Source organism: Oncorhynchus gorbuscha, linkage group LG18 (genome assembly GCF_021184085.1).
Source record: "Oncorhynchus gorbuscha isolate QuinsamMale2020 ecotype Even-year linkage group LG18, OgorEven_v1.0, whole genome shotgun sequence".
Classification (NCBI taxonomy): domain Eukaryota; kingdom Metazoa; phylum Chordata; class Actinopteri; order Salmoniformes; family Salmonidae; genus Oncorhynchus; species Oncorhynchus gorbuscha.
The window spans coordinates 23,681,071-23,700,970 of NC_060190.1; the positions used below are offsets into that span (position 1 = coordinate 23,681,071).

At 42.9% G+C, this 19,900-nt stretch overlaps 2 protein-coding genes across 7 annotated transcripts in view; both read right to left on the reverse strand.

Moving 5' to 3' along the window:
- The window catches only part of LOC124003857 (receptor-type tyrosine-protein phosphatase alpha-like), a 46,951-nt gene extending 44,545 nt beyond the window's left edge, over nucleotides 1-2,406 (reverse strand). For 2 of the 5 annotated variants that reach the window (XM_046312472.1, XM_046312469.1), the window contains exon 1: nucleotides 1,979-2,406. The gene's annotated coding sequence lies outside the window, so the exon portion shown is untranslated. The remainder of the gene's footprint in view (nucleotides 1-1,978) is intronic. The other 3 variants (XM_046312471.1, XM_046312466.1, XM_046312473.1) reach the window with 3 other exon arrangements.
- A 991-nt stretch (nucleotides 2,407-3,397) lies between these two features.
- idh3b (isocitrate dehydrogenase (NAD(+)) 3 non-catalytic subunit beta) lies at nucleotides 3,398-19,752 on the reverse strand. 2 transcript variants are annotated; one of them, XM_046310745.1, is made up of 11 exons: nucleotides 19,270-19,749; nucleotides 12,626-12,805; nucleotides 11,533-11,653; nucleotides 11,365-11,425; nucleotides 11,107-11,239; nucleotides 9,579-9,712; nucleotides 7,857-7,959; nucleotides 7,630-7,776; nucleotides 7,392-7,486; nucleotides 7,241-7,301; nucleotides 3,398-3,943 (listed from the first exon to the last, which is right to left on the reverse strand). In XM_046310745.1, exons 1-11 carry the CDS (start codon nucleotides 19,312-19,314, stop codon nucleotides 3,866-3,868), a joined length of 1,158 nt encoding a protein of 385 aa, XP_046166701.1. In that variant the 5' UTR covers nucleotides 19,315-19,749; the 3' UTR covers nucleotides 3,398-3,865. The 2 variants fall into 2 exon arrangements, with proteins under 2 accessions (XP_046166701.1, XP_046166700.1); XM_046310744.1 differs by lacking the exon at nucleotides 3,398-3,943 and adding an exon at nucleotides 4,398-6,333 and having other exon boundaries at nucleotides 19,270-19,752.
- Between the last annotated feature and the right edge of the window lie 148 nt (nucleotides 19,753-19,900).

The following is a 19,900-nucleotide window of genomic DNA, read 5'->3' on the forward strand; positions in this document are numbered from 1 at the left end:
GTGGCAGAGCTTGCAAACTATTACAGACTCCAAAGGGAAGCACAGCCGCAAGCTGCGCATTGATACGAGCCAACCAGACGAGCTAAATGACTTCTATGCTCGCTTTGAGGCAAGTAACAAGCAGACCAACATAGTGTTCTTGGGCACAGAGACTAGGGTAACCTGCCTAAATGACTACCAACCCGTAGCACTCACATCTGTAGTCATGAAGTGCTTTGAAAGACTGGTCATGGCTCACATCAACACTATTATCCCAGAAACCCTAGACCCACCCTAAATTGCATATCGCCCCAACAGATCCACAGATGATGCAATCTCTATTGCACTCCACACTGCCCTTTCCCACCTGGACAAATGATTTCCCTCCCATCACTACTAGATTCCTAATTGCAAGGAGCAGTGATGAGCCCAGACATGACGAGGTCGGGCCAGCCCTGTCGGCACGCTAGGGCAGTCCAGGTCTGACGAGTCAATGTCAGATCGAGGCAAGCAGCTTCTGCTTTGCACTTGAATAGTCAAGACATGACAAGCCGAGCTCGGTGAAGAGGAAACTGCATTCTGGGATAGCGCATAGTGGGGCGAGACCAATGCAACTGCTCACACTGAAGCAGTCCAGACATGACTCGTCAGCTTCCTTTGTACACAGCTGCACACAACTCATTCATGATATGATGACACGCCAAGCTCTGCCATAGGCCTACTTCCTACTTGGAGTATTGCCGTAGTCAATCTATCCTTTCTTAATCCATTCCTTCCTTTCTTGACATAATGTTGATATTTGACCCAAATACTGAAAACCATAGTTTGTTCCCTTTTTGTAAGCCTTTGAGTGTTATCCATGTTGCTGGCTGTGACCGACAGTGAACATACATGCATGTAGCTTTTATAAATAAAGCTTATTTGCATTAGGCCATATTCTATACATATAATATATCTCCACTGTCACCATGATTAAGTCAGGTCTCATGAGAATGAAAAAGACTCAAGTTGCACTACATTCTCAAGCTTTGCTGCAAATATCGGCTAATGATGAAACACAAATGGCATCAAATGACAGTTGTCTCCAGCTTAATAAAATCCCTGGTTTCAAAAGGTAAAGTGACAGAACGTAGCACATTTTCCTGAATGACTCCTGCTTTGCCAAATGTATTTTCTGTGTTTAGTAACCTTTTTTGATTAGATAATTGAGGGAACTACAGCATGTCACTACAACACTACCTACAGTATGTGGTAAGTAAATACTAAGGCCCTGCCCTGAAACTTTTTGAAACCAACCTACCTGCATAACTATATCTAGGCTTGACTAAGTCGACTCGGGATCCAGTCAAGCCAGAATAATTCGTATGAGAAGAGGAAATGGGGAATGCGAGGCCGTGTCAAGCAGTATGATGCTTGTCAAAGCTAAATAAATAAGATCTGCTGTGATTTGAATGGGCCTGGCTGTCTAAAACGATCTAATTCCTGCGCTGTGGTCGCACTCTGCCCCCTATCCACCCCACCCCGGCAACAAAGCATTGATCAATATGTACTTTTCAGTGAGGTAGAACTCACTGGACCGCCTATTGGTTTTATTTCGCATTGTTACAATGTATGCGTTCACAGAACACACGGACTTCCAATCAAAAAATAACTATGTAGACACTCTTCATCTCCCCCTTTCTCGCCAGCCCCCCTCGAAAAATGTCCCTCCCTGCCTCCGAGCTAGTTGTGTGAATGTTCTCTGTCGCAACAAACATTATTTGAGCTCCTATGATGATAGCCATGGAACGTTACTTACAAAATAAATCACCTAGCTTCCCTCTCGGCCTTATCGCGCTCATCACAACGATGTTCGCCGTGGAATACTTTGCTATGATAATGTGTGGGACAAACCAAAAGTGCTCGTTTGTGACCAAGTAGTCGGACCTTATTACAACTAAATGAAGCACGCTACACTGTAACTAGTGACAATTTACAGCAGAACAAAAACAAAACTCACCACGACTTCCGTTTGGTTTTGCACAATCCTGAATATTTACAGTTGTGCAATTCTTTCTTCCTTTTTTTCCACGTTCTAAACCCCAGCCCCTGTCTTCACACCCCAGGAACCAATAGTGTGTGTATGTGGGGTGGGGGGCCTGGGTGATATGAACGATCTGGGACAGACCGCCAATTTGGAGGCAACAGATCGCAAGTATGTTTATGTTAACGAATGACTTGAACGGTCCCAAAAATTCCTCAATGTTCCCGAGGGTGTTTCTAACAAATTGGTGTCTCTCCGTCTTCCTTGAGTATAGGGGGCGTGAATCCCACTGTTTATTCGCTGTATCCGGGCGGGTCAGCCGTATCTTTTAGTCCGCCATGTTGTCTGCATTAAGGAGGGATGGGAAGCAGAGAATTCCCAGTCCTGGCCCCTCCTCTCCCTCCATCCATAGCGCCGGTGCGACATCTGGCGGTGAATCTGTGACATCGTCACGAAACCGCGTCAACAACAGCAGCCCTATGCAGAAGAGCAAAGTCCGCCACCTGGTCATGTCTATCACATAGGCTGCGTTTACACAGGCAGCCCAATTCGGATATAGATCATTTTCACTAATTGGTATATTGACCAATCAGATCTGAAAAATAATATCAGAATTAGGCTGTTTAAACAACGAATATTGGACAGGCTTATTAATAGCTAACATACTGCTTGGGCACACAATCCCATTTAGTTTACAACAGCAGCTTGCTCTCAACATAGGCCAGTGGTGGTCACGAACCCTGGTCCTATTAGTGGGTGCAGCCTTTTGATCCAGCCCACTGAGCCCAGCACTACCACACCAGATTAAACTAATCAAGGTCTTGAGACTTGATGCTCAATTGATACATTGAATCAGGTGTAGTGCTAGAACAAAAGCCTGCACTCTAATAGGACCATGGTTGGTGGGTGAACCAGGCTTGACTAAAACTCTCAAACTTAACTCTGGACCACGAAGCCAGTTCCACCACATTTAAAATAAAAGTTGTTCACCTCTAGTCGGGGACTGATTTAGCCCCGACACCAGGTGTGTGCAATTAATTATCAGGTAGAACAGAAGACTCAGGGTAAGAGTTGAGTAAGTACCCCTGTACTAGAATGTAAATGTTTCTCTTGACAACTTCAAAGTTCTAAGATGGAAAACAGTACTGTCCCAATCAGCTTTTTTTTCTGTTAAATGGTATCAATTTCTGGAACTTCAAGGTTACTTTAAAATGTTTGCAAGATTTACATACATTTTACTGGAGGTTTCAAACCCATCATCACACTGTTGCAATTCAATATTAATACAACACCTAAATGAACAAAAAACAATTACATTTCTGTCTGCACTAATATCAGCCAATATAGTAAATTACAACACACTTTGTTAACATTGATTTTCCACACAGCAAAGTATCAGGTATAGGAATATGTTTATTACTAATTATGAATGAACAAGTCAATAATGCATAACACTTGTAGTGAATAAATAAAATATACTGATATAGTACATGTATCTTGTATGAATATCTAAACAAGACCCATTCAAGAAGAAAACCACTCTGGTAGAGAATGTGGAATGTGACTTACAAGTTCCATACAACTATCGTTGAATGGGAAAACATTTATTTTGGTACCATTCACAAGACTGTAGGTGTCGTCCCCATATTGTCTTCTCATTTATGTAACCGGTCCTCAATTTCATTGTGTCTATTTTTTAAAACATATTTTGGGGTTTGTATGCATTTCAGTCAGTCTATGGGTGTTAGCTGTGGTTGAGCATGGGTCGGGATTTAATCTGTCGCGCTGCTGTTTGAGTGATCAATGCAGAGAGACTAGTTTGAAGGGAGTAAAGTAAAGAAAGTGTGTGTTTGAGAGGCTAGCTCAGATGGCTAGGTTGGCGATGACAGCTCTGGTGAACTCATCGCTTGTGGCATAGCCCCCCAGGTCTCCTGTGCGCACCTGCCACAAATAAAAGAGTAGTGTCACACACACACACAGGCCTGGTTTCCCCAAAATCAGCTTAACGCTGCTCATCCTTTGGGAAACGAGGCCCTGGTCCATTCCCGGAAGGACAATGGTCCTCACAAATATATACACAAAACATGACTAGTGTGTAAGAGAGCCTTTTTCACCACCAAACTCAGACACACATAACTAGGGTAGAGGAATATTAGCTTATGTTGAAGCAACTCAAGTCCATGGTCGTATGTATGTATTTACTCATAAAACAGTTCATGACCAAACATACTAAATAAGAATGGACGACTCAGGAATCTACATTTATGGCTGGCGTAGTCTATGTTGGTCTTTCAACAGATGCTACACCACTCATCCTACGCCTGGAAAACAAAACAATGCGAGTTTAAATCACATCTTTGATTACATTCTTTGTTGTTGAGAAAACAGGCCAACAAACATTTTCCCATCCTTTATTCTTCAGTATTTGACCATGATAATATGACATAAGCCAATACATTTGAAGTCCCAATGACTGACTGACACATGCCAGTCGAAGTCTCTAATAGAAATGCTACCACTGAGATCATCAACATAACCAATATATAATTTAATGGACTTTTGGCACAAAGTCCAAAGCCAAAAGTGAACTCAGGCAAGGCTGGTCGTAGGCTCGAGTTACAGTGGCTTGTTCGTTTGCAAATTTAATGATGAAAGAGCTTTGCCTGACTGAACAGCCAAACACGATGGATCTCCAAGGTCACAACTCCAGCAAAAAGCTACCTAGATAGTGACCTCTACGATACACATGTGCGTTTTACAGCATACACAGTGAACAAATTATTTAGATTTATTTTTAGTCACTAGTGATGACTAAAGTATGCAGATGAGCGACAATGGATGATTAAAAGGTTCTATGAAGCTAGCTACAGATACCAAACGGTAAAATTGGCTAACGTGTTAGCATCCCTGCTAACGCAACAATATCAAAACATTGATTGAAGATTCTGAAAAATGTCACCAATCTCAGGAATGACCTCTACATCCTGCCTCCTTTAAGACAGTGGTGCTGATATGTGTTCGTGAGAAACTTCCATGTTTATGATGACTCAGTGGAAACCAGTGCAGTTTAAAAAAAAGAAAAAAGTTCGCAACTAAAACAGTTTTAACTTGACTGTGCACGTTAAAGGTTGTGATTGAAAAGGCCAGTTAAAAAGGATACTGCAAGATACTGGCAATTAAGCTGTTTTTCTACTTACCCAGAGTCAGATGAACTCATGGATACCATTTTTGTCTCTGCGTACAGAATGAAGGCAGTTAGAGGTAGTTTCAAGAGCCAATGCCAACTAGCGTCAGCGCAATGACCGGAAGTCTACAGCTACGGTAGTCAACGCATATGCTACCACGGTAGCCTTGAGTTCAAACCAAGAAAAGTCTGCACATAGAGTCAAAGGGTTATGAACGACGTACTGTATATGCCTGGCACGACTCAGGACTGTGAAATGACAGGCCAGATATCCATTGATACAGTGCTGTGGTAGAGATTTCTCACTCGCTTTGGCGTCGGTGAATTGTCCCTGTGGCTCAAAACCTGCTTGACCAATACTGCTGAATAACACACGGCCCCGACTGGTATGGACTGCGAAGCTGAACTAGTGGAGGTCAATGTAATATAAAGATCATATGCTTGTCCACAGCAGAGACAATGAAACAGCTCAGAGAGAGAAGAGGAAGAGTTGGAGTGGAGGGAAAGAGAGTTAGCTGACAAATAGGAGAGTAGACTATAGGGAGTTAGTAGAGCAGACAAAACAGAGAAGATTCTAGAACAGCTTATAGAAGAGTGCAGCCGACAGCAGAGGCAGTACAAAAGAACAGGCTGACATGGAGGAAAAGAGAGAAGCAGGAAACGGCACCAAGCAGGGGGTGCTCAGTTGGAGAAAGGGTTCCACAAGGAAAAGACTGGGAGAAAATAGAAGTCCACAGCATAAATGGACGATTTGGTTAAAAAAATAATTTAAAAGACGAGAATTATCTGCTTTGGCCAATCATTTTTGAATTTGAGCAAGAGAGAAAAACTAAATAAAGGACACACCGAGCGCGTAAAGAGGAATATGAAAAGAAAGCGGAGGAGAGAGCTGCCAAGAGTGACGTAAGTGTTAGTTTAGTGGGAAAGTGAGCAAAACAGTTAGTGGGGTAAAGTTTAGGGAATGTGGCAATATTGGGTTCAATATATCCAGATTATATATTTGGTTGGCCGTCCAGTTTACAGAAAAGGGCAGGGCGTTCAGGGGATCGGGACTTCTTTAGTACGCGGGTCGGTGGCGGAGGTTCCCCACAACGGCTTGCACAAAGTCCCCGGTCGTGCTGTAACCGCCCAGGTCTCGCGTCCGCACCTGGGACACACACACACACACACACACACACACACACACACACACACACACACACACACACACACACACACACACACACACACACACACACGGTGCAGGGGAAGAGGAGGAGCAAAGGAGATGGAAAAGGGGAGGGTACTTCAGACACTAGTGGACTGGCAAACACCATACTTCACACATTCAGATAACCCGTCCTTCAACACTAAAATTAAAATAGCACACTTTGCCCACATTCAAACCACAAAGGCCGGTCTGTCGAACAGAAATCATTCCCCTACACTCCTTCTGCAAAAGGACACCTTCTGTGCCATGGCTGACATGACAGAGCCATAGCTTAGCGTAATGGTGTTTTGACCCATGTGCCTCCCTCAGAACCATCGTATTAGTTTGGGTTAGAGTGTTGCTGCTATTAGTGCAAATAAGGGCTGGGACGCACACCACAGTTAGTAGGATCTTTGTTACCAGTCAGTTTCTATGGTTACAGAGCTGTGTTCCGTCACCTCACTGTGCCGGCTGAGAACAAGGACAATGTTTAGCAGGACACACAGAGGGGTGTATACGACACCACCCACGTCGACATGCATAATCAAAAGGCTCTCTCACACACACACACACACACACGGATATGGGTCATCGATTGTTAGGTGTAATTTCATGGCTAAATGCAATTTGAGAGTCATGAATTGATGTTTGGATCTGAGTATTTCTCTTTAAACGTTTTGCCAATCTTTTTTTTTTTTTTAATTGACACACAAAATGCATGAACAAATATGTTATGTTGCAAGAACACTTCTTAACCATTGACGTTTAGACAAACACTCACTCCCAAACATGCACATTTGCATCCACACAAACCAATGAGATTGAACAGGATGTTGATACAATGGTCACACACACACACGCTTACCTTGCCCTGTTTGATGACCTTCCTGACAGCATCTGACACCATATTGGAGTGGTATTCCAGGCTGTAACACAAAACAGTCAGTTGAGATTGTGTGCGCGCTCAGACAGACACACACACACTACACGTCCCATTGGAAGCAGTGCCCACTCACTTGAGGTGATGGAGCATGTTGGCAGCACTGAGCAGCATGGCCGTGGGGTTGGCGATGTTCCTGCCTACAGCCTGGGCAAAGGGGTGCCGAGCTCCCTAAGAAGGAGAGGAAATGTTTATTTTCAGGCTATTTTACACATGCTTATTGTAGCACTATACTGACGGTTGAATGTCGAATGTAACAAGTGTATGATTGCAGCTGACTGGTTAAGATGAATCTCCGGCAGACAGACACTCACGGTCTCAAACACGGCGTACTCGGCGCTGTAGCTCTCTCCTGGCACCACTCCTGCCCCGCCGACCAGCCCAGCGGCCAGGTTGTCAATGATGTTGCCATAAAGGTTGGGCATCACCAGCACGTCAAACTGGTATGGGTTCTGGACCAGCTACAGAGAGGGTGCATATTAGAGTGAGAGACAGAGAGAGCGAAAGAGACAGAGAGCGCAAGAGAGAGAGCGAGGCATACCTGCATGCAACAGTTGTCTATGATGATGTTCTCATATTTGATCTTGGGATACAGCTCTGCCACCTCGGCACAGCACTGTAGGAACAGGCCATCTGCAAGCTTCCTGTAGAAAGACAGAAGGAGACTAAATCAGATGTAGAATGTACATGTCAGTGCAATGGTGCTGTAACGTACCTAAAGCCATTTGATTTAAAAAAAATAATAATAATAATTAACAGCTACACAAACACTGTGTGTTTCTGATTCCACGTGTTGATCCGGGACCACCTACATCCACCATCCTTAGCAGGGCTTGACATTAACTTGAGTTATTGTTACATTTATTTTACGCCTGTCATTCGGGCAAGTAGGACAGACTTTTGTCTGAAAGCTCCAGTCGCTTCACAACACACACACACAAAAAAAGTCTAACACCATGTGCCAAAAAGGGGCCTGAAAATGGTGTTGTATGATGTAAGGAACCACTTTACAAAATAACATTTATCATCATCATCATCATACAGAGAATCAGGACAAAAAGTAATCACGGTATTAACCCATTTTGGTCAATAATGATAAATATCCTAAATATATATATTTTTTAATGCAGTTGCTTTCCATTAGTGGCAGGGCTCTAGCCTGACAATTTCCAGCGCCAAGACAGACATGAAAGAAGTTAGCCATTTCATCTAACATGTTCAGGGAATGCATGTTGAACATGGTGATGTGCAACAGTAGGATTCAGAATGAGCAGATTTCTGCATCTTCATTAAAAATGTTTTGCATATTGGCCTAGGCTATATGCTACATAATTCACCACCTGAGGAAGTGGGAATTCAAAACAAATTAGCTAGATTTCTAACCGTAAATATATTGTTGCTAGATAGCCATGTAATTGATCTAAGAGTAAATTCAATGTCCAAAAAATTGCTTATTTTTCACCCCATTGGCAGGCCGAAAAGGCTACTTGATGTCTTCACCGCAAACGGCGTGCTCCGCTCCGACCTGCGCATCATCTCAATACAAACGCTGTAAAATGGTGGTATTTCCTCAATATTGAGTGTCGAGAAAAAAAATGTATACTCCCGAGACTAGCTGAGACTCCCCTCTCTAACAGCATTTATACATGCTAATAGCTAAATAGATGTCGGCTCGGGTATTCGAACCAGCAACCTCTCAGCTCTAACTACAAGGCAACCTGCAGCCTTAGTTTACTACAGAGACAACTAAGAAGACGAAGCTATATTGTTTTAATTGGCTCTCTCCTCGAGCAACGGTACATGACTGAACAAACCCTGTTTGCTGACCAAAAAGTAGCTGCAACTGGGCAGATAACTCACTAGCTAGCAAGGAATATCAATCAACAACCCGCCTCAGGGTTTGATCTCAAAAGTGCATCTCGCGACCACAGGCGATTAAAAAACCCTTGTACCTCAATGCAATTCAATAATTCTACTCGTGCGCTTTGCAGAGATAGGGAAAACAGTGTGCAACATAGTCTCCAGAGGAAAATTTGATCAGAGTAATTGTTTGAGTAGTGACTGTGTTATATGTTTTTACTTGTCCATTCAAAACAACTTAATCTATATTCTGCTTGCCCCACAATGATATATTTTTTTACTTGTCCCGGACAAGAGGGCAAGTGTTAATGTCGAGCCCTACATAAACAGTTGGGTTGGCTGTAGCTGGATAGATGTGTAGAAGCCTTTAAAATGAGGTTGCTTATTTGGCAGCGAGACTCACATGATGTTGGCCTTGTGGACCGCCGTGACCTTGCTGCGACCCTTCTTGGTGGCGTAGTCGAAGGCAAACTTGGCGATGCGCCGAGACTTCTCCCTAGTGATGATCTTCAGACATTCAATCACTCCAGGCACGCTCTGAGACAGAGAGCACAGTTCAGACCAGGACACACTTCCATCTGACCATGGTGTTGGAGAGCTTAAACGTGATACATTTTCTGCCCAGTGTACACAGGCACACGGCGATGAGGACTGGAGCTTGATTTGGCCTCTGCATGCCTCCGGAGGCTCTGCAACTGCGTCAAACCCTCCAATACGAAGCCTTGGCCCACATTTTCGGATCGACCACGAATGGGCTTTTAGCGGTGTGAATGTTGAAATGAAATTGGGATGCTTAACGTTAAGATGAATCCCTAAACGATTTCAATTTCCGCAACAACGAAGAGTGTTGGAGTGCGAGGCTCAACTTCTCCCCTGTTTAGTTTCCCTGGCTACCACACTGAACAGCGTGAAGCAAACCCGTGCACAGATACTGTGTGACTGTGTGAGAGCGAAGTGTTGCATCTCGCTCATCTCAATATCCGAGTCTATTCATTGATGATAGGCCTTGCTTTACTGAAGTTGTGAGCCCAAAAATAGTGAGGTACAGCATTTCATTGCGAGAGACAGCTTTGGACTGCCGATAGATAGGTCTAGTGCACGGTTCTGACAAGCTGCCTGGTGGCCCACCTCCCCTCTCTCCACCCTCGCTAGCTCGCCATGAAAGATGCGAGTGTTTGTGTTCTCGGAAGTACACCAACTAATCAGTGTCCCCCATTACAAAAAATACTGAATCTTACGAGTCGATTCCTGGCGGAATAGAATCTGAACACTCATAAATGGGAGTCGATACCGAGAGTCAACGAAACAATTATTTTGGAATCTATTCTCCACCACGTCATCATTGTTAACAGTAGGAAAAATGGCAGAGAAAGTTAAATAGTACTTTTAGAAGTTAAATGAGAAGTAAAAGCAAACTTTGAGGAGGAATTGAGGTACAGTAATGGTAGTACAGCTGCAATGCTTAACCATCTGAAAGGGACACACCATGAGACCCAAACGGTTGCCAGCAGCACAGCTGCATTGTAAATTCTATTAAATTTTTCTTAACGTTTTAACGGAAAAAAGTAGCACCCGCTTTACATAAAGTAACTAATATTATTACTCAAACTTGAAAAGTAATGCTACAGTAATAATATTACTTTTGAGTAACATTAATGTAACGCATTACTTTTGAAACACGTTACACCAACACTGGTTGTGATAGATGATTTCATCTAAAATGTGTGTATTACCCATACATGAAACTTAAACATGGTTAGATTTCAAATGAGGACTGGGTCAACTGGTTTTACCTAGCCAGGAAGGGTGAGTGGCGATTTCCATTTAGGACCAAAGAAATGGTCATAAGTGGGCAAACTTCACCCACCTAACACCCTTGTCGAGCTGAAACCAACACACCCATTAGTTGTGGCAGTGTGTGGGTGATGTACCTCGTGCTCCAGAGAGCTGTACTCTCCCTCAGTCTGCTCTCGGATGATGACCAGGTCCAGGTTGTTGTGGCGGGTGCTGTAGCCGGGCAGGCTGTTCACGTGCACCACGTTCGCAAACAGGTCCAGCCTACGCCTGAGCAGAGCACAGGAGGGAGAGGCTCACTAATAAGGACAGCCAGCCACACACTAAGAGATCTCATAAAAATATTAATTTATTGTGTTGGATTCATGCTAGCGCTAGATCTAATATGGCCTTACCTAATCTTCATCTCAAAGCCAGCCAGCTCCCCTTTGAACTCCATGGGGGTGTTAATCTTTCCTACACACATGAGGAAAAGAAAAACAGTCAGTCAGAACACACTGATATGGTAAAAGCAGACAAAAAAAAAAGAGGCAAATCCCCAACAGAGGAGACAAGTTAGTTACCTTTCATGGCCACCCTGTTGGTCTTCATGGAGGCCAACACCTGCTCCAGCTTCTCGTCGCTGTCCATGTGCTGCACCTCACTTAGATGGAACTCCTCAAACTCCACTGGGACGTCACCCGCCTGGAGAGAGAGAGAGATGGAGGGAAGGAAGGAAGGAAGGAAGGAAGGAAGGAAAGAGAAAGGCAGGGTTAAGGGTAGAACCAAGGAGATAGGACAAGGAGACGAGAAACAGAATGGAGATAGATGGATGAATTAATAAATAAAGGAGTGAGCGAACGAAGGCAGGCCCCTCAAAAATTGTCAAAGACTCCAGTCACCCAAGTAATAGACTGTTTTCTCTACCACCGCACAGCAAGTGGTACTGGAGCGCCAAGTCTAGGTCCAAAAGGCTTCTACCACTAAGCCATAAGACTGCTGAACGATTAATAAAAAAATGGCCACCCGGACGACTTACATTGACCCCACCACTCCCTTTGTTTATACACTGCTGCTACTCACTGTTTATTTTCTATGCATAGTCATGTTACCCCTACCTACATGTACAAATTACCTCAAATAACCTGTAGCCCTGCACATTGACTTGGTACCAGTACCCCCCGTATATAGCCTCATTATTGTCATTTTATTGTGTTACTTTTATTAACTCTATTTCTTGAACTACATTGTTGGTTAAGGGCTCGTTAGTAAGCATTTCACAGTAAGGTCTACACCGGTTGTATTTGGCGCGTGTGACAAATACAATGTTATTTGATATGAATGGACTATAAACATTATGAATTAGTCTTGCATATTCAGTTATCAAGGAACACAGAAGGTATTGGATTGAGCTCAGAGCATGCTTGGCGCATGGTGCTGGCAATAGTGAATTCCATCCCCACATGGGCCACATAATGTGTGTATTGACTGCTGAGACAGGGTCACAAGCATGGGGGTGAGGTGGGGTGTAATAGCATACCTGGAGGAGAATGTGCTAAGGAGAGGAGTCCGCTATATGTCAACAGAGGGACGACACATCCACAACAATCTGCACTCTCAGTCAAATTGTCACTCCAGGTCAGCCTTGAGAAAGTGGAGCCACCATAATGTACATACCTTGAACACCTCCTTGACGGCAGTCATCAGTTCAGGTCCTACTCCGTCTCCGGGCACCATGGTGACTTTGAATGTGGCGTCGGCGCGGGCCGGGGGTGCCTCAGGCCCACCCAGACTGGCGGTCATATTGAGGGACCGGGCAGCCAGCTGCTGCCACCGCGGACCAGTGCCAGTAAGGCCCTAGACCAGGACACGATAGTTAATAATTAGGTCCACTGTAGAAAGTAAGCATAATCAGATGGGCTGGTTGTCGTTATAGCTAATGTGTCTTATCTGCCAGTGTCTATATTCTTTATTTTTTACTTTCTATAAACATTTTGGATATGCTTGGTTGGTCATTTTCAACATACTTTCGTGTCGTCTTCATCAACAAACCACATACCTAAACACACTTTCATTCTAAATGTAAAAATGTTGGCATGAACAGAGACTGTCACGTGGAATGTACGTCACAATTATCAGACAATTACAGACTTTAACTAGCTAGCTAACCCTGCTTTCACAATGTCGAAAAGCTGTTGCGTACCATTTTGTTTGAACAATAGGAGAAAAAGACCACCAAATCAAGTTTAATCAACTGCCCAAGGACCAGGTTAGACAAACCTCTTGATTTCAGGCTATTACGGTGTGATGAAGTAAAGCTGTGGGCTCCAGTTACTTATAACATGTGTGTTCGAAGCACTGCATCACTGGTAAGTTAGTCACACTTGTTTGTATCCAACTAGTGTGTGTATTGCGGAACGCTTGCTAGTTAAAACTTCTTAAGGATAGGGGGCAGTATTTTGACATCCGGGTGAAAAGCGTGCCAAGTAAACTACCTGTTACTCAGGCCCAGAAGCTAGGATATGCATTTAATAGATTTGTATAGAAAACACTCTAAAAAGTTTCTAAAAAAAACTGTTAAAATAATGTCTGAGTAAAAAAAGGTCAGAGGATTTCCCAATGGTTTTCTATGGGAAGCCCTATTTATGAGGAACCTGGTTGCAGTTCCTGTGGCTTCCACTAGATGTTTTCAGAAATTGTTCGATGTTTTTTCTTTTGAGAAATGAAGAAGTAGGGCTATTCATTCCATGTGTCACTCTGAAGGTCCCTACTATTTTGGTGCGCGTGAACAGGAATGCGCTTCACATTGTTTTCTATCCGGTATTAGAAACAGTTTATTCCGTCTTAAATTTGATTGATTATTTACATTTTAGGAATACCGGAGGTTGGATTAGGAATGTTGTTTGAAATGTTTGGACCAAGTTTACAGGTAACTTATTAGATACCTTGTAGTCATGTTGGGCGAGTTGGAACCGGTGTATTTCTGAATCAAACGTGCCAAATAAAAATGGACATTTTGGGGATATAAAGAAGGAATTTATCGGGGGGGAAAAAATGACCCTTCGTTGTGTCACAGACATTTGGGATTGCAAAAACAATTAGATCTTCAAAGGCATTTATTATATGGTTATTTCTGACTTTTGTGTCGCACCTGCCTGGTTGGAAAATGATTTTCATGTGTTTGTATGCAGGGCGTTGTCCTCAGATAATCGCATGGTCTGCTGTCACCGTAAAGCCTTTTGAAAGCTGACACAGCGGCTGGATTAACAAGAAGTTAAGCTTCATTTTTTATATATATATATATGCCATTTAGCAGACGCTTTTATCCAAAGCGACTTACAGTCATGTGTGCATACATTCTACGTATGGGTGGTCCCGGGGATCGAACCCACTACCCTGGCGTTACAAGCGCCATGCTCTACCAACTGAGCTACAGAAGGACCAGCCCAGCCCATTTTGATGTATAATCGATCCCGCTAAGGGGATTGGCGCGTGAAGGGATCCATAAGAGGTTTTAACTTGCAGTAAGGACTAGTGATATGTATCCGTCGAAATAACAGCTATAATATTCTTCTGCATTTGGAAATGTATGCAAAACTGGAGATTCCACCAAGTAGGTGTAGATATGGCAATAGGCTACTTTAGGACATTTGGCAGGGTTGTCTCCCCAGCTGGTCACCGGCAAATTGAAAGGACATAGAGCATTTGGAAAGTATTCAGACCCCCCTGACTTTTTCCATATTTTGGTACATTACAGTATTATTAGAAATGTTTTTTCCCCCTCAATACATATACACACACACACACACACACACTACCCCATAATGACAGAGCAAAAACAGGTTTAGATTTTTTGAAAATTATTTTTAGGGTCTGAATACTTGTAAATAAGGTAGTTCATTTTTATTTACTTTTTACTTTTAAAAAAAAATCAATTTTAGAATAAGTAACGTAACAAAATGTGGAAAAAGTCATAGGTCCAGAATACTTTTCAAATGCACTGACTGTATAGGCAAGCCAATAAGAATCAACTTTTCTAAATAGTTAGACCAAACAAAAATATAAAACATGTAATGCAGTGGTTTCATGAGCTGAGCTAAAAGATGCACACAATGAGAGAAATACGTTTTTTTGTGTGTACAAATTTGGTTACATCCCTGTTAGTGATCATTTCTCCTTTGTCAAGATAATCCTTCCACTTGACAGGTGTGGCACATCAAGAAGCTGATTAAACAGCATCATCATTCAACAGATGCACCTTGTGCTGGGGACAAAAATGTGCAGTTGTCATGACAACACAATGCCACAAGTTAAGGAAGCATGCAATTGGCATGCTGACTGCAGCAATATCCACCAGAGCTGTTGCCAGAGAATGTAATGTTCATTCCTCTACCACAAGATGCCTTCAACGTCGTTTCAGAGAATTTGGCAGGACGTCCAACCAGCCTCACAACCGCTGGCCATGTGTATGGGGTCGTGTGGACGAGAGGTTTACTGAAGTCAACATTGTGAACAGGGTGCCCCATGGTGGAGGCGGGGTTATGGTATGGGCAGGCATAAGTTACAGACAACAAACACCATTTTATTTTAAATCAATGGCAATTTGAATAAACAGAGACACCGTGACGAGATCCTGAGGCCAAATGTTGTGCCATTAATCTGCCGTCATGACCTTATGTTTCAGCATGATAATGCACAGTCACAAGTTGCAAGGATCTGTACACAATTCCTGAAAGGTGAAAATGTCCCCGTTCTTCCATGGCCTGCATACTCACCAGACATGTCAGCCATTGAGCATGTTTGGGATGTTCTGGATCAATATCCAGCATCTTCGGGCAGCCATTGACGAAGAGTCAGACGTCATAGAACGCCGCAGCCCGTCTGGTGTTCAACCTTCCCAAGTTCTCTCACGTCACCCCGCTCCTCCGCTCTCTCCACTGGCTTCCAGTTGAAGCTCGCATCCGCTACAAGACCATGGTGCTTGCCTACGGAGCTGTGAGGGGAACGGCACCTCAGTACCTCCAGGCTCTGATCAGGCCCTACACCCAAATAAGGGCACTGCGTTCATCCACCTCTGGCCTGCTCGCCTCCCTACCACTGAGGAAGTACAGTTCCCGCTCAGCCCAGTCAAAACTGTTCGCTGCTCTGGCTCCCCAATGGTGGAACAAACTCCCTCACGACGCCAGGACAGCGGAGTCAATCACCACCTTCCGGAGACACCTGAAACCCCACCTCTTTAAGGAATACCTAGGATAGGATAAAGTAATCCTTCTCACCCCCCCTTAAAATATGTAGATGCACTATTGTAAAGTGGCTGTTCCACTGGATGTCATAAGGTGAATGCACCAATTTGTAAGTCGCTCTGGATAAGAGCGTCTGCTAAATGACTTAAATGTAATGTAATGTAAATGTCATTCCACAGGCCACAATCAACAGTCTGAACAACTATGCGAAGGAGATGTGTTTCATGCTGCATGAGGCAAATGGTGGTCACACCAAATACTGACTGGTTCTCTGATCCACGACCCAATCTTTTAATTTTTAACCTCTACGGGATCGGTCTCCCTATACCGTGACTGTTGATGCTAACATACGCTAATGTGACCTTGTAAGTAACAGCAAACTTTCCAGGACATAGACATGTCGTATATGGGCAGAAAGGTTAACAAGAATTTAAGCTAACTGCACTGTCCAATATACCGTAGCTATTACAGTGACAAAAGACCATGCTATTGTTTGAGGAGTGCGCACAACAACCACTTTATCACGGCAACTGGTTTGATACGTACACATCTGAAGGTAAATAATGTACTTACATTCAGTAATCTTTTTATGATTTGTCATCCTGAGGGTCCCAGAGATAAAAAATGTAGCAGTTTTGTTTGATAAAATCAATTTTTATATTCAAATATAGGAATTGGGTTCTACAGTTTGAACCCCTGCCGTCTCTGGCTCCACACCCACCCCGCCCGGCTATCTAGATGTGTGAAAGTTAGCGTATAAGCTAATGATCCATCATGTATGACATTCCTGGGAGTATGTAAACTTACAAAAATGATATGGTAATACAAAATAAATGTTCTCTATAGTTATGTACATGAAACATGTATAAATTGACCAATTCAACACACTTGGGAAGACAAAATAGATACAAAATAGTGTGCAGTATTGCAATCCTTAACTGGATCGACAGTGCTGCCATCTAGTGGCCAAAATCTAAATTGTGCCTAAAATGCAATATTAGATTATGGCCTTTCTCAAAGATGGGAAAAAAAAGAAAACATTTTAATTTATTTTATTATCTTTTATCAGATCTAGTGTGTTATTCTCCTACATTAATTTCACATTTCCACAAACTTCAAAGTGTTTCCTTTCAAATGATATCAAGAATATGCATATACTTGCTTCAGGCCCCGAGCTACAGGCAGTTCCATATGGGTATGTCATTTTATGCGAAAAATTTAAAAAAAGGTTTAGATCTTTAGGAGGTTAAGTTGTCTGTGACCAACAGATGCATATCTGTATTCCCAGTCATGTGAAATCCATAGATTCGCGTCTAATTAAATTAGTTTAAATTGACTGATTTTCATATATGAACTGTAACTCAGTAAAATCGTTGAAATATAGTTTCGCGGCATATCTAAGAGTAGCAAATTAGATTAACTTATCTCGCTAGCCAGCCAGCTAACATCAGCTTACGCAAGTATAATGTGTTAGCAGGTCGGGTAAGAAATTAGTTGCAGAATAATTATTATGCAAATAATTTGTTGTGACAGTAAAGTATGTTAATAAAGACATGTGAGGTTACTGAGAAGGTTAATTGAAGATTACCAAAAATACATTTAAAAAAAATGTCAGTTTACTTAGGATGCTGCCAAAGTTATGCTAATTACATGGGAGTAACAGGAGTACCCTACTGCTGTACACATACTCAGGGTGTGGTCACGTTTAGCACATTTTTCATGCGACTGACATGCATAATGAAAAATAGCTTAATAGCCTACAGTTCTTGGAATCCGTTTTAATTGTGATAGGCTCATGTTTTAGCAGTACTGCATTACCCCCAATACGTATTTGCCAGTAGGCTACTCAGTACTGGACCATAACTGTACTGACTTTCACCCCTGGGTTTAACCTACTAACCTAATATGCCAGACATACACAACACGATTTTGCAACGTTTATGCAGTCCCAGACTAATTTTCACGATCGAGGTGAAATCCTATGAACTTGGGCTAGAATCAGTATGTCGGGACTCGCTTAGTTTGACTTGGCTAAGGACGCACCGATTGATGGCTGTTCCATTTTCCAGACCCCTGTTGGATGTCCAGATAATTTTCTGACATGTCAGAAGTGTTGGTCATGTATCTTGTAGAATGAGCAGTGCTACGACGCGATTGGGCAAGGACCGCTGCCAATAGCCAATGAGCACTTAGCATTTAAGACCAAAACAATGACAGCGAAGAGAATAGCGACAACACCCACCGTGTGGACAGAGATGATTGGAAGACATATTAGTGGAGCTGTGGAGAACGCGGCTGCCTTTTCAATGGGCCAGTTCATTTGACATGGTGTCACGGATGAGCGGCGTTAACTAATTTTAAACTATTCATTGGTCCTTAAGTGAAACCTCCACCCACATGGAGCATGCAAAACTAACTCCACCAAAAATATATTAATTCATATTATGAAATTAAGTCCATATTCTGAGCCCCTGACTCTCTTTATGTTTCTCCACACTAATAAAAGCAGCTCACTGTTTGCGTATCGGCATGTTTTTCCTCTGACAACTAAGAAAACACGGGGGGAGGGGAGCGGGGGTTGAACTTGACTAGGTTATTATCTTAGCGTAACGTGAGCAACCACGTTCTGGGTTTGAAGATGGATGGAATGAAAGGTTTGGGACTGGGAAATGTGAGCACGTTCAAGTTGTACAAATCGTGTAACGTTACTAGTGTATGCCCTGCATAACTGAAGCTGTGGTCTGAAGCTGATAACCATGAGACATCAATCTGTTAGCAGGTTGTTCATTGATACGTTGTTAGATTGCTGATTAACGTTAGTGACAACATTCAATGGCATGTGAATGCGACAACCATCCAATTTCAACCTGGCTGCGTATCTTAGTTAGCTAGGTAGGTAGCCGTAACGTACTAGGAGCTAGCCAGCTATGGACATTATCGTGTCGCTTTACCATTGGTGACTAACGTTATAAACTGCTTAATATAAATTCCCCTAACAAAACAATGGTGGTCCTCAATAACACATACGAAAAGATTTGTCCACAATTTGATGACTGTAAACATCATCTACCGACTCACCTTGGCCAATGTTACAACGCTTCCTCTCAAGGCGGCAGCCATCATGATCCACAAACCAGAAAGAATGTGGAGGAAATGAATTCTTCTTCGAGGTTAAAGCGCAGTTGGCATCCAATAAATGTTGTATTACCGCCACCTACTACACTGGAGTACAATTTCCTTACACTTTTGTTGAAAAAATACATAAAAATACCCTACCATCTAACGCTACACTCACAAAAAAACTTTTTAAATCTATTTAGTCCTACCTCAGGCCAACCACCTGAAAGGATGGGACACCACCACTTAACACACCCTGTAACTCTTCTGATGTCAAGTCTCGCACACCCAAATACCTCTCTGCAGCTGCCACCACAACCTCCATTTTCTGTGACTTACGTTCCGTCCCTGCAGTAAAGTTGATAACCATTGCTATAAACGCTAAAAATCCAATCTTACTGAAACGTATCACTTGTTGGCCTATCCCTTTGTACTGGTACAGATCTACTACTCACAACCCTTCCCCCTTGACCCATCTTCCTCTACTTTCTTCGCTGCCTCAGCATATGACAACTTCTGCACTACTCTAACCCTGGAACCTGCCTCTCTCGCACAGGACATTTCTGCACTAAATCTTTAACTTCTTCTTCTA

Bases quoted from the DNA above. Each gene is read 5' to 3' on its own strand.
- idh3b (XM_046310744.1), bottom strand. From the start codon at position 19,314: ATGATGGCTGCCGCCTTGAGAGGAAGCGTTGTAACATTGGCCAAG. The intron at 9,713-11,106 runs GTACATCACCCA...TCTCTGTCTCAG, and splicing joins ACAGCTCTCTGGAGCACGAG to AGCGTGCCTGGAGTGATTGA. The intron at 7,487-7,629 runs GTGAGTGTCTGT...TCTCCTTCTTAG, and splicing joins AGTACGCCGTGTTTGAGACC to GGAGCTCGGCACCCCTTTGC.